At 36.3% G+C, this 17,032-nt stretch overlaps 1 protein-coding gene across 20 annotated transcripts in view; it reads right to left on the reverse strand.

Moving 5' to 3' along the window:
* DLG2 (discs large MAGUK scaffold protein 2) overlaps nt 1-17,032 on the reverse strand; it is a 1,981,735-nt gene that overhangs the window by 458,350 nt on the left and 1,506,353 nt on the right. For all 20 annotated transcript variants that reach the window (XM_041730223.1, XM_041730222.1, XM_041730221.1 and 17 more), the window contains 2 exons: nt 15,784-15,928; nt 13,154-13,292 (listed from right to left, as the gene is read on the reverse strand). In XM_041730223.1, the coding sequence (XP_041586157.1) occupies nt 13,154-13,292; nt 15,784-15,928 (284 nt within the window). The remainder of the gene's footprint in view (nt 1-13,153; nt 13,293-15,783; nt 15,929-17,032) is intronic.

The following is a 17,032-nucleotide window of genomic DNA, read 5'->3' on the forward strand; positions in this document are numbered from 1 at the left end:
GATAAAATCTGAAGAAATTCTACTTTTGGTAACTTGTTCTTAAGAGCAATACCCTTTCTTTGCACATTGCCATTAGTACTGTCAGTGCCATTGCTGATTTAGGGTTATCCAATGTTTTATGGAAATTTACACTATGGAAGGCAGCCCAGGTGGCTCAGCGTTTTAGTGCTGCCTTCAGCCCAGGGTGTGATCCTGGAGACCCAGGATCGAGTCCCATGTCAGGCTCCCTGCGTGGAGCCTGCTTTTCCCTCTGCCTCTCTCTCTCTCTCTCTTTTCCCTCTACCCCCCCCCCCATGAATAAATAAATAAGATCTTAAAAAAAAAAAAGAAAGAAAAATTTACACTATGGGAAAAATCCCTGGCCATGTTTTCTTCCAATGTGCTCCATTTTGCTTTTTACTCCTGGTCATCTAACTTTTCTGAAGTCAAAGACATAATGAATTTAAGCCAGTGATCTTCAAACCTGCCTATGCATCAGAATCACCTGTGAGAGCTTGGGTTCTATTTTTAATACTAATGTCTGAACTCTATCTTTGGACACCCAGATTTGGTAGATCTGAGGTGGGGTTCAGGACTCTGAATTACACAACTTTTGCAGGTGACTGATTCGTTGTTAGAGATTGGGACTACACAATTTTAGACAGTAGACCTCTTCTTTTTGAGAAAGGTATGAACTGGCCACATTTCCTAATTGCATTATATCTTTCAATACTGTAGAGTACAAGTATTGTTATAAAATTTTTTGACATAATATTCAGCTGATAAATGTTATGATCTGTATGTAGAGTACAAATATTAATATCCTTTTTTTCAGAGGAAGGTAAGAAATAGTACCTCTCATTATTTCACTATATGTATATAATAGCACAAAGAGAGCACAAAGATAGAATATATATATATATATGTATATATATATATATATATACATACTGAAAGACAAAGGAAATATCACTAAATCCATATAAAATCTAAAAATCTACCTAAGAAAAGTATAAAGATTGTGTAAATCTATGTTTTATTAGGCTAGCTGGAACCATATTTTCCCCTTCATTCACTCTCAAATCTCATCTACCATCTCCAACCAGCAGTGTTATCATCACCATGGCAGCCAGTCTTACAAGAACCATGGTACCATGGTGCCCAGGACTCAAAGTCAGGGAGAATAATAATAATAATAGTAACTAACAATAATAGTAATAATAATAAACAGCTAGCCTGAATGTAGTTTATTTTAGGCCAGGCTCTGTTCAAATGTTCCACATAAATGACTTCATTTCATCCTGATAATAACGTATGGTATAGGCATTGATGGGGAAATAGGCACAGAGAGGTTACATAACTCATCCAAGGTCAAACAGCTAATTAAGTGGTGAATCCAGCATTATTCTGACTCCAAAATCTAAGCTCTTTACCAAGGTGCTACCTTGCTGCTGGATTCTGCATTTGTCACTTATTTTCTACTTGTTGTAGGAGAAACCACAGAATTACTATTATCTCAGATTCCCAGTCAGTTAAACAGACATAGCAAAACTCTGTCCATTTCATGTGGAATTATAAGAACAAAATGAGAAATAAGAAAGTGCAATACTAGGCAGCTATGAGTTTCCTAATACTATTATAAATTCAGAGCAAGGCCTCCCATAATTGGCTTTGAAATCTCTGGCTATCACATTTACTTCAGCTGTTTCATTCTGCCTTCATCCTGTCTCAAGATGGTAAATGAAACTTTAGAAAAAGATTAGGGGGATAAAAAAACATAAAGCAAAATATCAGATGACAAGGGATCAGGTGACAGTATTTCCATTAGGACAGTCTACATGAGAAAGGACTTACATTGTTCTACTTCAAGGTCAATCTAATTTAAAAACATCGAGGAGGTTGATATTTAAATCTTTACACAAGGACACATATATTCACAGGGTCTCCTAAGCTCTTTCAGCGAGGGCTTAAAATGTTCATTAAGGCAACCATATGGGGTCTGGTGTTATAGCTGGAATGATAGACATTAAGGACTGAACCCCTGCTTGGAACTGCACAATCCAGGAAGCCTCACTTCTCCCTGAGAAATGCTGATTGCCTCCTCCAAATAGGTTATAAGTGTTGCTGGATGGGGGCCATGATGCAAAACTTTAGTTCTACCTTCTTGGACAGAAACAACAACAAAGACTAACTTGAAGCACAGAGGAGATTCAAGAAATCTTAAAGCTAATAACGCTACCCGTGCAGTGCAGCAACAACAGCCAGACTGGAGTTAGTTGGAATCCTGATCCTGTAATATACTAGTTACATGACCTTTAATAGCACAAAGATAGAGATTCTGAAGCCAGACTGACTTTGCTTGGACTCCAGCTTTGCTAATTACCAGATCCCCACTGCTTAATCAGCATCTCGCTTGGTTGCCTTGTAGACATTGCACCTTTAACACTTCCCAGAACAACTCTTGATGTTTGCCCCTTCACAGGCTTCCCATTCTTAGTAATAAAAGCTCTCTTCTGCTGTTGCTCGGGCTATGAACCTTAGGGTAGCACCCCCACAGTGTAAAGAAGCTCTATTTTCTTCTGGCTTGCATTAGTTCTGACAAGAAGTCTATTTTTATTATGCTCCTCTCTTTACAATATCTTGGGGCTAGGTTGAGAGTCTTAGACTAATATGATTTATAATTTTCATCAAATGTCAAGAAATTTGGACTACTTGGTACTTCAAGGTCTGCTTTTTTTCTGGTGCCACATAAATCACTAGAATTTTTTTCTTTAATCTTTCTGCATTTTATTTGAATATATTCTACTGCTATGCCTTAGAGTTCACAATTCTTTCTTCCCCATAGTGGACTGTGATACTAATTTCCCTTCAGATACTATTTTTTCATCACTAAATGCATAATATGGGTTTATTTCAGATCCTCCATTTCTCTCCTCTTCATTCACATTTCTTTCCCTACTCTTTTTGGAAGATTGGCTATACTTATAATAACTTTTAACCTTCTTGTCTGCCAGTTCCATCATCTCTATCATTTTTCGGTCTGTTTCTGTTGCTTGAATTTTCTCTTGATTATGGGTCACATTTTCCTATGGAAAGGCAGGTTGGGGACAAACATCAAGAGCTTGCTTTTGGCAATATTAAAGGTTTGATGTCTATAAGGCAACCAGGTGAGGTGCTAATTAGTCAGTGAGGGGCTAGGCATTTATCTTAAAGAACTATGCCATTAAGAGATGGAGTCAGAAAGATCATATAAGCATTATCTGTAATAAGCAAATCTGAGAAACAACTGAAAGGTCCTACAATAGGAAGTAATTATGGTTTTTCTTTATTAAATAGCTGCTGAAAATATGTTTTTGAAGACTATTTAAAGACATGAGAAAATCTGGAAGATATAATGTTAAATTAAAACAGAAAAAAAGGCCCAGTGTACACAGTGTGGTCCAAATTTTATAAACACACATACAGTCATAGAAAAAAAAAAACTTAAAGAAAATATATTAAATATTACTATCTTTCTGCTATGAGATAGTAATTTTCATTAATTTTTCTTTACATTTATTTTACAATTGTCCTACAAATACATATTACTTTTATAATTAAGGAAAATAATAAGAACTTAGGAGAAAAACAAAGAGTGGTGTAAGACAATAGAAGGGGCAAGGAGTAGCTATCCAGATGGAAAAGGATGTCTAGGGAAAATATATGAAGGCAGTGTTTTTAAATGTCTTTTTTTTTTTTTAACTCAGATATAACTTACTTCATTATTTAGATTAATTTAGATTACCTAGAAGCAAAAAGGGAATGATGCAACCAAAAATTCACGTAATTTTATAAATTAATGATAAATAAGAATGTTAACTCTTGGGGCAGCTCAGTGGGTTAAGCATCTGTCTTTGGCTTAGGTCATGATCCTGGGGTCCTGGGATTGAGCCCTCACATTGGGCTCCCTGCTCAGTGGGGAGTCTGCTTCTCCCTCTCCCTCTGCCCCTTCCTCTACTTGTGCTCGCTTATGTGTGTGCTCACTCTCTGAGATAAATAAATAAAATCTCAAAGAAAAAGAATATCAGTTTTTGGAATGCAAGAATTGTATCCCATAATTTTCTTGCATTTCATTAAGGCAATCATTAATATTAAAATGGTAACCTCACTGACAGTAGCTTATGATACATGAGATGGCAGGAAGTCATTCAGAGATTTCAATGCTGGCCTGGATAATTTACAAAGTATACACCTAGATGTGGACAATTAGGGATCAGCTGTCTTCTGTCTACTATTACTTTACTGACACATGGATATGGAAATAAAGTCCTAGAGAAAGAGGCCACGTCTACATGTCTTAAGTCATAATATATACTCCTTTTCAATATCATACAGATAAAGATCAGAAATAAGCAGCATACTGTGTTGGTGATAGTAGTTTAAAATGTAAAAGGACTGGGGTCAACTAATAGTTGATTGCTTCTACAAGGGTCCCTCCAAAATTCCCCATTGTCCATCATTAATCTTTTTTTCTTTTTGCCTCAACTAGACCTGAAGGCCAAGGATGAACTAAAAAAAATATAATGTAGCATTGATTAAATAACTATCTATATGTATTTACATTTATAATAATAATAGCTATAGATGTGTAATAACCATCTTCCATAAAATTATAAAACCTAGAACTATGTGTTTATGTCTGGCTGATTTATTAGGTATAAGAAATAATAAACATCTATAAAACACATCTATAAAATCATCATTACTGTTTCATTTTTCCTAATATTAAATTCATTTCCCTGATAGCAAACTGAAGCTTAACATGTTTTCTAATACATATTTGGATATCTTCCTTTAATTAAGATTTGTCATCTTCCTCATTAGCATACCCACTCATTCTATTTCTAGCAGGACATCACTATCAATCATGCCTCATGGCTGATGTAAGTAAACTTAAAATGGTTATGTGGAGCCACCATCAATAAAGAGGAGGCTCCCTCAAGGCTCCATTTGATGGTTTATCTTCCATCTGTCTCACTAATTTGCCTCACTCTCCCCTTCCCATCACTATACTTTGCTTCAAAAAGAGGTGTACGTAAAAATAGCAGGCTCCATGTCAGAGGAGCCAGGCATGAGGCACAGAACAAAAGAGATTACTCAGAGACATTGCTGATGAATCTTTCATTTGGTTAAGTTTTATAATGCACTTTATAAAGCCTGCAAGGAGTCTGATACCATATTCCACAGAATTTCTTTTTTTTTTTTTTTTTTTTAATTTATGATAGTCACAGAGAGAGAGAGAGAGGCAGAGACACAGGCAGAGGAAGAAGCAGGCTCCATGCACCGGGAGCCTGATGTGGGATTCGATCCCGGGTCTCCAGGATCGCGCCCTGGGCCAAAGGCAGGCGCCAAACCGCTGCGCCACCCAAGGATCCCCATAGAATTTCTTTTAAGGGAAAAGCTACATGGCACTAATTGGTGAGAGCTACCATGAATAAAAAAAGGGCAAAGTCAATAAGTTATCTAGAGAATAATTGTATTTAGCAACAGAAGCCAGATTGATGGATTGGTTTTTGTTGTTTCTCTTTGTTGTTTTATCATTTGTGGTTCCCTGAATCCTAGATTAGATTTTCAATGCAGGTGGTACTAGATATTCACTGTAGTCATAAAAATTAAGATCCCTACTAAAGCACTCCAACTGTGAGGCTTTCTGTAGTAAAATGTTCTAATATGCTCTGCAAGATAAATTGAAAAAAAAAAAAGTACACATAGTTAACTTTGAGAAGCTACATATGGTTGTTGGCTACATTTTCATTTTATGGAGGATGTTTACCAAACAATGATGCTATTTGTGGTGTTAATCTGAAAATCATTGTTTTAAATAGTATTGATATTCTCTAACCTTTATTGAAAGCTTTTTTTTTTTTTTTTTAAATCTTAGAGGTATTATTCTACTTCTTTTATAAATGAGCAAACTGAAGCAAAGGGTGATTACATAATTTACCCAAGGTCACAGAGCTAGGAAGTGGTCAAGGTGGGACCCTGAGCAGGGTGGCTCCAAGGCTAATCTCTCAGCTATACAGATGCAAATTCTAAAGGAGGGTCAGTTGTCTGTATGGGGCACACCAGTTCTTTCTATTATACTTGGTTAAAGATGAGTAAGAAAAGATTCCTTTTCTGTATCTGAAGAAAGAATTTCCAGTTCATCCAGAAAGGATTTTAAGTCATCAAATATAAGTTAAAAAGTAGAGAGGCTACACTATACTCAGACTTTACTCTGAGGCAAGTCTTATCTGATCCTTTTTTTTTTTTTTTTTTATTCATAAGAGACACAGAGACATATGCAGGGAGCCTGATGGCGGGCGGGACTCAATCCCAGAACCCTGGGATCAGGGCCTGAGCCAAAGGCTGACACTCAACCACTAAGCCACTGAGGTGCCCATCGTCTGATCCTTTAAGAAGCCTGTCCTTAACAGGGACCACAAATCCTGAGCCATCACTAAAGGGCTGTTTCTATAACACAAAATTAATAACTGACAAGTCTGTGTAAGTCAGCTCAGTGCTTCTTAAATTTGGGTACTCATATGTACCTTGGGGTTTGTGGTACTTGCCAGGAACCAAGTATCCCCAGAAAAAAAATCTTTCTGGTGTGTTGATTTCACTTTAACATTTTGGATAATATAATTTAATTTGTAATCAAAATGTTTTTACATTAAAGCAAACAAAGATATTTCCTAAACTTGTATGAGAAAACATAAGATTTTATGTGTTTCATGCTCGGACAGAAAGCTTCATTCGTGTTCTATCCCAGATCCTAAGGACATGTGGATAGAAACATTTGAAAATTAACCTCTATCCATTTCTGATCCACAGAGTTAAACAGTAAGGGGAAAAAGAAAGTACCAGCAGTGGCAAACTTATGCTGCTCCTGAAAGATTACTCTATAGGTGATAAAAAATGTAGAAATGGTCAGTAGTAAATTAGTCCAGTTAAAGCATGCCTGCTCCTCACGTAAAACATTGGTTATTGAATCTAGCTCTAAAATAGAGCACAGGGGGCATTCTTCTTATGGATGGCTCCTTCTTCCCCTAGTCCCAGCTGGCGTAACCTCTCCCTCATTTCTTCAATGGCCCCTCTACTTCTCCACACTGCAGAGAGGTTTTCTTCTAATATAAATCAGATAAGTTTATTCTCCTGGTTAGTATTCCTTAATGGATTCTCAGGGTACTCAAGATCAGACCTATACTTCTTCATCGTTACCTACAGAGTCCTGTGTCATGTGGCTCCTGACTCCTTCTCCAACCTAATTTTCTGCCATGTTCCCTTTGGCTCATCTTTTCCATAACATACTTGTGCCTCAGTGACTGGCTTTACTATTCCCTCTTCCTGGAATGTTCTTTTTTTTAATTTTTATTTTTTTTTTTTAGATTTTATTTATTTACTCATGAGAGACAGAGAGAGAGAGAGAGAGAGAGGAAGAGACACGGCAGAGGGAGAAGCAGGCTCCATGTAGGGAGCCCAATGTGGGACTCAATCTCAGGTCCTGGGGCTGGTAATTTAAGTAAAGTCCCAGTAATTTACCTGGGACTGGTAAATTAAGTCCCCAGCTATTGAAAGCCCAGGCCCTGGGCTGAAGGCAATGCCAAACCACCTGGGCTGCCTGAATGTTCTTTCTCTGATCTTTATATCACCACTTTTTCTTGTTATTCAGGTCCCAGTTCAAATGCTATCTCCTCTGAGAGGCCCCTCCTGGTTATCCTACATAACATAGTTCTCTTTCCCAATCTCTATCATATTATTCTATTTTTTCCTTGTAGTACTTACTAATATCTGAACTTACCTCATTTATCTATGTATCTCTTACTTGATGCACTAGAATGCAAACTCCATGAGGACAGGGAACTTGTTTGGTTTGCTCACTATTGTAACTTTATTGCTAATAATCATGCTTGACATATATATGGTAGAAGCTGAATGTTCATTGAATGAATAAACTGAGTGAAAGAAAAAGACGACTGGAATACATTTTAGGTACCATATTCAGTAAGCTAATGTTCTATAATTTAGGAAGAAGAGAGTAGAGGTAGACTCTAGTCTGATAGGCTCATATCTATTTAGTAAATAAAAAAGTTAAACTGGTGAATATCTGAGTCATAATTTTGGAATTATTCTAGAAAATTTCTGGAGATTCAAGAAAAATTTTGAGACTTCATTTAGCTTACGCTTTTTAAGCAACCAAATTATGTGAGGGAACATTATGTCGAGCCAATCAGAAGGACACCTGGGTATACTAAGATCAGGGCCAGGTGAACTTGATTTTTCTCACTCGGACATATATGGCTCAAAGCTATAATTTAGGTCCCTGGCTCTCATGATGATATCTATCACATTTGTAACTTGGTAAATTAAGTCCCCAGCTATTGAAAGAGCAGTTATACATTGCATCTCAAAGTTTTTTGGTTTCATTTCAGTATTGATTTGTGTATCCTGAGAATATTGAGCCAGATGGTAAACTGTGGTTTGCACCTCTCCTGGGTGACCAGGTTATCACTTGGCCCAGTAGAGGTGGAATCAATAGTAGGTAATATACGAAGTGGGTACTGCTCACAGGTGATCCTTGATTGTTCATAGTTTTCATAATTCTTACCTTCTTACTCCATCCCAAAACAACAACAATAACAGCAAAAGTGAACAGAGCTCAGAGAGTAGAATGAGCACTAGACTTGGTATTTGAAGACATAGGTTCTGTATCTGATTCTAATACAAGTTACGGGACTTAGGGATAGCCAACAAATCATTCTGGGCTTGTGTTCCTTACCCATCAGAAGGAGGAAGATTAGACTCTAGATTCATTACTGGCCCTTCCAATTCTGAGAGACTATAATTCTTTGAGCCAAAAACACATCTCAGCATCACAGTGATAGTTTTCCAAAATAATTTACCAACAATATAAGACCAGGTATCTACATCACAATGAACACTGATTTATTTATAGGGTACTCAACAGACTTTCTATTAAGAAAATTTTATCCAAGGCCTTTTTGTTTGTGCTTTCTCTAAATCAACAGGAAACAAAATTTCCCAGTTTACTCAGGTATACATTTCCTCAAAAAGTTAGAAAGGGCTAAAAAAAAAAAAAAAAAAAATCCAGCTAGGTTAGTGTAGCATTTTTTTTTCTAATAAAACTTCCCTTAAAAAGTTCTTACTATATCTTCCCCACAAAAATGAATATGATTCAGGAAAATAGAGAAATGTTTTTTACAACACATTACAAAACTCCATTTAAGGAGTTTGGTTGTTGGAAGGTTCCTATTTCACAGAAATGTTTCCCCATTAGCCCAAGTCCCATCATTAGAGATCAATTACTTGATTTACTATTTCAGGAAAATTCAAAGTAGGCCTCAAACATAAGCTTCTGATAATAATACATTTATCTAGCCCTTTAAAAATGGAAACTTTAACACATATTACCACACTGAAATTTCACAATTCCGTGAGGAAATTAGAAGACCTTTTATCCCAAATTTATAGATGCAAAAATCAAGACTCACAGAGATTAAATGGCTTTTTCAGGGTCATTACATGCTAAGGTGGTAGGAGCAGGACTAGAAACCAATCTCCTGATATAAACTTAATCCTGTTTATCCAACATTTCTCTATGGAAATTGAATGTATAAAATGGGACACGAGGTGTGATGTGAGGATGAAGCCTGGGAACACTAACCTGAATTCAAATTTTGATTCTGCTATTTGCTTGCTGTATGATATGAGGCAATTGCTTAAACTCTCTGAGCATTTTTGTTATTTATAAAGATCAAGAATAATAATATAATATAAATAAGGGGAATCATACATGTTAAAAGACTTTGTGGTAACAGTATATAGTAGTGATCCTTTTGTTTTTACTATTGAATATATCCTAAGTTTTACAAGTAGGTTGCATATGACAGAAAGGATAGGAATACAGAGATTACTTAAAGGTAGGAACCACTTTCTTTTACCAGTCTAATTTTTCAAGCTGTTGCTTCATCTTATTCCATTTCACATTCTTCTATGAATCTGCATGTGTTATCCTCTACCATGAATATCCTTCCTCATCCCTTGACTTTCTGATCAACACCTACACATTTTTTTCAAACTGAAACTTACAAGTTATCTCCTCTTTAAAACTTTCTTTGATTCTATAGGCTTTTCCTTTGGTATTCATATAAAGCTGAAATTCATTTACAAATATTTACTAAGTAACTCTTGTGGTGTGAAAGAACTCTGCTAGGGTGGCACCAGAGCACTTCCTAGAGTGGACCTAATTGTTTGTTGCTGTTTCTAGTTGCCATACTTTGACATTTTACAGACCTTTTACTTTTAAAAGATGAGAACTGATATAAATTTGCTCACATTTCATTTTTCAAGTAAGGGTATAGTAAGGTAAATATCTACCATTTACTACCATACACAAAAAAATGAAAAATGACATTTTGATATGAACATATATAACCTCAGAATTGAAAAAAAATAATAGATTAGCCTTTTTAGAAAATTTCACAAAGGGGGTCTGCATAATCAGGGATTAGGCATTGAAGGATCCACGCTGGTTTACCTATATTTTTGTCCCAGTTTAATAGTTCTTAGAGCTGTCGTTTCTTACTCAATTTTTCATTCCTACTGCAGTTCCTGCTGTCTAGTAGGAAGTGTCCAATAAATATTGATGAACAAGGCAGTGAATTTGCCTTGGAGCAAATACCTTTGAGATCCATGGCAGTGCCTACAGCACAGACCCCTGTGAGAGGACAAAGCAATGGTGAGAGTGGGAGAGGGGTGTGTGTGTGTGTTAAAACTGATATAATTCACAAGTTTGCCTGGTGCCAGACATTCAGAAGATTCTAAGGAGAGTTCTTAGTAAAATTGTCTTGCCAGAGAATAAGGGAGGAGGAGGTGGGACAAGAACCACACCACAATACCAAGGCACAACCCTATAGGAATAGGTGGACTCTATTCTTAGGACACCATCTGTTCAAACATTCCTTGTGACATTATAACAAGTATAGTGTCTGTAAATAGATAACATTCATTTAATATTCATGATGTGTCAGGCTCTGTTACAAGTTCTTTGCATATATTATGTCACTCAAACATTACAACAACCTGTTAAGAAAAATTTGATTGCTATTCCCATTATATAGATGAAGAAGTAGGCTTGTGGTGGTTAAATAAATTTTTGGCAGTCATATAACCAGTGGTAGAAATAGGTCTCAACTCTGATCTAATCTAACTGCCTTTAGAGCTTACTGAAACTCTTGGGTCTCTTTAGAGCTATGTATTTCTGTGATGAACAGTTTTATATGACTTGGTTTTCATTTTTAAAATGAGAAAATTAAAACGTTTCTTCTTAGCCAGGATTTTGTATCTGGCAGGGCACCCACAGTTTTTCTACTTAAAGGCTGTGTGACTATAAGCAAGTTACTTAACATCTTTGAACTTCAGTTTCTCATCTATAAAATAGGGATGACAGTCTGCGTTTTCAGGAGAATTAAATGAATATTGTATGTAAAACAGCTAGCAAAGGGCCTGGATTATGAAGGGGATTTAATCAATTGTAATTCCATGTGGGGTCTAGTAAGATAAAACGACATTTTCAAATTAAAATCATATCAAATATTAGTGATAGAATGAAAGCAAATAGATCATTGCTCTGGTGAATAAAGGTGCCTATATTTACACAATGTTTTAGAGAGCCATGAGGATTATCTTTGCTGCAGCCCTCATTTTAATTAAGAGCATAGAGATTAGATGTTTCAGCATAGGAAGAAGTTTATATTTGATTTATACCACAGATGCACATTTGCAGCATCTAAACATTCCATTCCTTGGCTAAAGATGTAACAAGCTACTTCAGCAAACCTGAAATTGCAAAATAAATGGAAAATGCTTAATCATTTAAAAAGAAATAGCAAAGGAATGAAAAGACCAAAGCTGGCATGGATACCGGTGAGGGAAGTTAAGAGGCAGGAAGCCTCCTCTATTTTTTAAAGGCTGACAAATGGCTTCATTAGACAGGCAGGATATTAAACCGAAAGGGTCCATCTCTGTCATTTTTACACACAAACACTTTCAAAAAAAGTGTGTACATATTTATATGCAATCTCATTTCAGGTAAAAGGACTGCTCATGGAGAACAGCAAATTGTAGGGCAATTTCTAAAATATGAACTTACTTTGTAAAAACAATCAAAGCCCCTCCATATCTGACTGAATTAATATGAGTTTATATGAACATGCAGAAAGTATGAAAGATTCATGCCAGGATGTTACATTGGTAACCTCAAGATAGTTGCTCTGGCAGGAGTCTGGGAGAGGGTTTTGTTTCTTGAACAGTTTCATTCACCAAATGCAACGGGCATACATTACTTTGGAACAAAAAAAATTAAAGACAAAAAATTTACATTTATTCTTATTTCTTCCCTTATTTATTCATTGATTTATTCATTATCCAACATTTATTGAATCCTTAATGGTGACAATTAAGTCAAGGAAGTTTCTGCTGTGTGAACTGTCACACCCGACTCAGAGGTGTGCTGCCTAAACTTGGTTTTACTTCATGGCATTAGTAATGTGGTTCTGTGCTCTATCCTAAAATCCTGTCCTGTTCCCCTTTGGAATTAACAGCATATATTAAACTCAAACCATTTGTAGTTAATGCCACCTCTTTTCTTTCTACCTATAGCTATTGCACTAAAGGAAGGGTTGACTCACTTCCGAACTCCTTTGACTTGTGGGTAGCCATTGGTATCAAAAACATGAAATTTAGAGTTTAAAGACAAAAGTTTCAGTCCTAACTTCTTCCCTAAGCAGAGATGTCATGTGAGGTTCCTTATTTGAACCTCAGGATCAGCTTCTCTAAAGTTACCTCTCTTATAAAATGGCTGTTGAGCTCAAATTACAACATGTGTGAAAGTCTTAATAAATTGTAAAGTGATGAGTATGTGTATAGTACCACTTCTCACAAAAAAATTAGTAATTTTGATTCCAAATGACACATGATTATAAGAATTTGCAGATTTCCCCTGGAAACAAGACTATATAAGTTTGAATGGTGCTCAGAAACTTTAACCCCAAAAGCAATGCCTGACATGTTAGGCAAATGCAGTTTCTTCCCAGTAACGATCATGAGCCCAATTTAACCATTAAGCATATCTGACCTGGTGTAATCATCTTCAACAAGCATGTGCTTTGGAATCGGTGAGTACCTTCCTGGAGAGATGGGCGGCAGGGAAGTTTTATATTCTAAAGTTCCATTGTTGCCAGAGAGTAGATGGTTTTCCATTGGTGGAGAATAAGCTAAGGGGTGAAAAAAAAGAAAAGAGAAGAAACCTGTTATGTGGGTGATTCAATGTGTCATGCTATCGTTCTGTTAAAAATAGGAAGACTTTCCTATATGCTGAGGAGTTTCTGGTCTCCCAAGAGGGAGGAGTTACTGTTTGTTTGCATTTAATATACACAAGCACATGGTGACCTTTAGGATTGGAAAGATATAATAACATTTGTATCTATAAACCCAGTTCGTATAATTAGGTGAGGAGAAGAATTGGAGGAGAGACCCAGCCCATGCATTTTCAGAAGGATGATTGATTTTCTTTTGTTTTTTTTTTTTTTGATGATGAATTTTCTATTGAAATAAAAATGTTAGCCTTGTAATTGCAGAGCTCACATTCTTTTCATATAATTAATATTCAATCATCAAATCTAGGTTTCTAGGAGCAAGTTCTTGTATAAGACTTTATTTTTTTTATTTTTTATTTTTAATTTATTTATGATAGTCACAGAGAGAGAGAGAGAGAGAGGCAGAGACACAGGCAGAGGGAGAAACAGGCTCCATGCACCAGGAGCCCGACGTGGGATTCGATCCTGGGTCTCCAGGATCGCACCCTGGGCCAAAGGCAGGCGCCAAACCGCTGTGCCACCCAGGGATCCCCTTGTATAAGACTTTAATCTCAAAATATGCTGTACTCCCAACCCAGAAAGGCAAAGGACTCTGGCCTTTCTTTTCTAATCCTCCACAGTACTTCATCTCCTTCTTAAATGACTGAAAGCCCCTCCTGCCTGAGTCTCCTGCCTTCCACCCCTCTCTAGAAATCCATTTTATACTTTGAGAAATCCAACTCTGATAAAGCTGTTCCCTTGCTTAAGTCTCTCCATTGCTGCTACTGTGAATATAAACTTCCGTTTGTCATTCTTACAAGATTGATCCATTTTAACATTCCGCTGACACATATCCTACAATCCTCAAAGACAATTCTTTCCAACATTTGTACTTTCATCAGTTACCTACAATTTCTGTCTCCTAACACGTCTCTGATACTGAAATTTTATCTATTCTTTAAGAAACAATTCAAATGCCACACTTCCCATTAATAGTTTTATGATCTTCCAAAGACAGGTAGTACACCTCTCCTGTGAGTACCCAAAGCACATTTATTTTTACCATTCCCATGTCAGGTACATCTCTCTTACATTGCCAAGTATTGCTGCTATTCATATATTTGAATTAGCCTTCCTTCCAATAAAGGCCAGGATTGCATTTCCTATGTATCCCATATATTACCTTACAAAGTGTCTTACACATATTGAGGCTACTCAATATATATATTTTTAATTGAATAGCAAGCTTTATTTGTGTGCTTTTATCTCTTTAACACTGACCTTATTTACCCTTCATGAAGTAGCTCAGAGTCTCAAGGCTGATTTTTCTAAATTCATCCAGTCTGAAAAACTTTGAAAGTTAAAATTCTTTCATATCCTAATGTAAGGCTGATCTCAGCTTACTGCATGCTTGAGAAAAAGACATATTTTGGGGGCAAGTCATTTTTCAAATCATCATTAAGAAAAGCAATAGCTAATGTAATGGGCAGGTAGCAAAATTATTCAACCTTTAAATTTCTCTCAAGAGAAACATCTAAATCTATGAGAGATTAAATGACTTCCTTAAGACCATAGTATTAATGGTAGATCCTGAAGATATTAGAGTTCTCAGTCTCAGAGCTGGTTACTCAAAATTTCAGAATAAGCGAGCTTAGTGATGTAGACAAAATTGTCCCTTAAACTCACAAGGAAAAAAAAAATTGCTTCTAAATCTAGTCCCCAAAGACAGAATCTAAGATAAAGTTCTTGCTGACCTATTAAGAAGAGACAGAAACATGGGGCTTATGTAGAAGTGGACTTTATTAGGACTCAACACAGTATCTCATAGTTAATTGTTGCCCTAGAAATACCCACCTGCAACCCACCTCTACTGCCATAGTGACTGAGAGTTTTCCCTGGCTTCCCTGCCAATATAACATTCAGATAAACATAAGAGTTATGGTGTTGGTGACAGAGGATCACAATTCCATTATTCAAGTGCAAGATCCTCTCCCCCAGGAGGGAACACAGTGCTATCTCCTGTCTATTTTGTCAGTTTCTCTCTTTTCTGCTTTGCTACTATATAGATTGAAGTAGGAAGGGGGGATACAATGGCATGAGGACTATCATGTTTTAGGGGCTTGAGAAATAGCATTTAAAACATGTTGCTTTTACATTACCATAATCACACTGTTCACAACATGCATCACTAAGCCTTTCTTAAACAGTGGACTTTCTAACTCATCAGGTGTCCCACCTTTAAAACGTTAGTTAAGGCCTCATAAGGCAACAGGGGAGTGAAGCACAGCACCCCTTGGAACTATTTCCATAAACTAAACAAGAGTGAAGATGCAAGCAGAGTACTTTGCCAAGTTTTACTGAATTCCAGTTTTGTAAACCTGGCAAAGGTGACACTGAGCATGGTACTTACAGTGAGTAATATCAGGTGGACCATAAGGATCAGTCATATAAATGGTGGTGGGTTTGCCAACTTTTAGATAAACAACATCGGATGTGTTCTTCAGTATTGCTACTGCCTCTTCATGTGTCACTTCTTCTAAACTGTAGTTGTTTACCTGAAAGGAAAATAATATTCAATATTAGAGTTAAATCTATGTGGGTGAAAAGAAATAGGCAAAAAGATATACAAATTAGACCTTATTTAAAGATTAAATTGCAATGATTACAATCCAGTATCTACATCACGCTTTGACAAAAAAGATGGATTAATGGCATTAGCCAAAGCAGATAACGTACAGTTGTTGATGTTAAAAAAACCAAGCTGCTTCTGTCTTGTTCTATGAGAAAGCAATGTATCATAATGGAAATCAGAATGCTATTTGTGGAAAAGAGGAAGGAGGGGTCAGATGTCTCTCTTATGCTATAGTTTTTCCCATTACAAAAGTAATACATACTCAATGAACTTTAAAAAACTTAAAAAAAAACTTAAAAAAAAACCCACCATAAAGAATAAAAACTAACCAAAGTCTCCCTATTTGGGATATAGTTCTTTAAGTAATAGCTACCATACTGTACACATTGTTTTAGAACGTACTTTTTAAATCTAGACTGACTGTTGGTCCATATCATAGATGTATGTCAATAATATGACTTTGTTTTCCATAGAGCATTGTGTTGCATAATGCTTTAACCAATCTCCTACTAAAGCATGTTTAGTTTGCTTCTATTTTTTTCTACTATAAATAATGTTGCAAGAAACTTTTTCTATATTTGCACACAACTCTGATGATTTGTTTAGAATAAATCATACAACTGGAATTGTTGGACCAAGATTTATGAATATTATAAGCCTTCTGATACCTATTCTTTTTAAAAAAATTTTTTAAAAAGATTTTATGTATTTTTTTTGACAGAGAGAGAACATGAGAGTGTGCACGAGCAGGAAGATGGGCAGAGGGAGAAGGAGAAACGGGGAGCCAGATGCAGGTCTTAATTCCAGGGATCATGACCTGAGCCAAAGGCACTTGGTTGATACCTATTCTTGAAGTGCCCTACGGAAAGAGGAACAAGTTCACGCTTATACCATCACTATATGAGAGTCCTAACTTTCCTGCAGCTACACCAAACTTGGTTTTGTTCACTTTAAAAATTATTCCCATCTGAGGTGACTGGGTGGCTCAGATGGTTAAGCCTCTGACTCTTGATTTAGGTTCAGATCA

This window comes from Vulpes lagopus, chromosome 15, assembly GCF_018345385.1.
Source record: "Vulpes lagopus strain Blue_001 chromosome 15, ASM1834538v1, whole genome shotgun sequence".
Lineage (NCBI taxonomy): Eukaryota > Metazoa > Chordata > Mammalia > Carnivora > Canidae > Vulpes > Vulpes lagopus.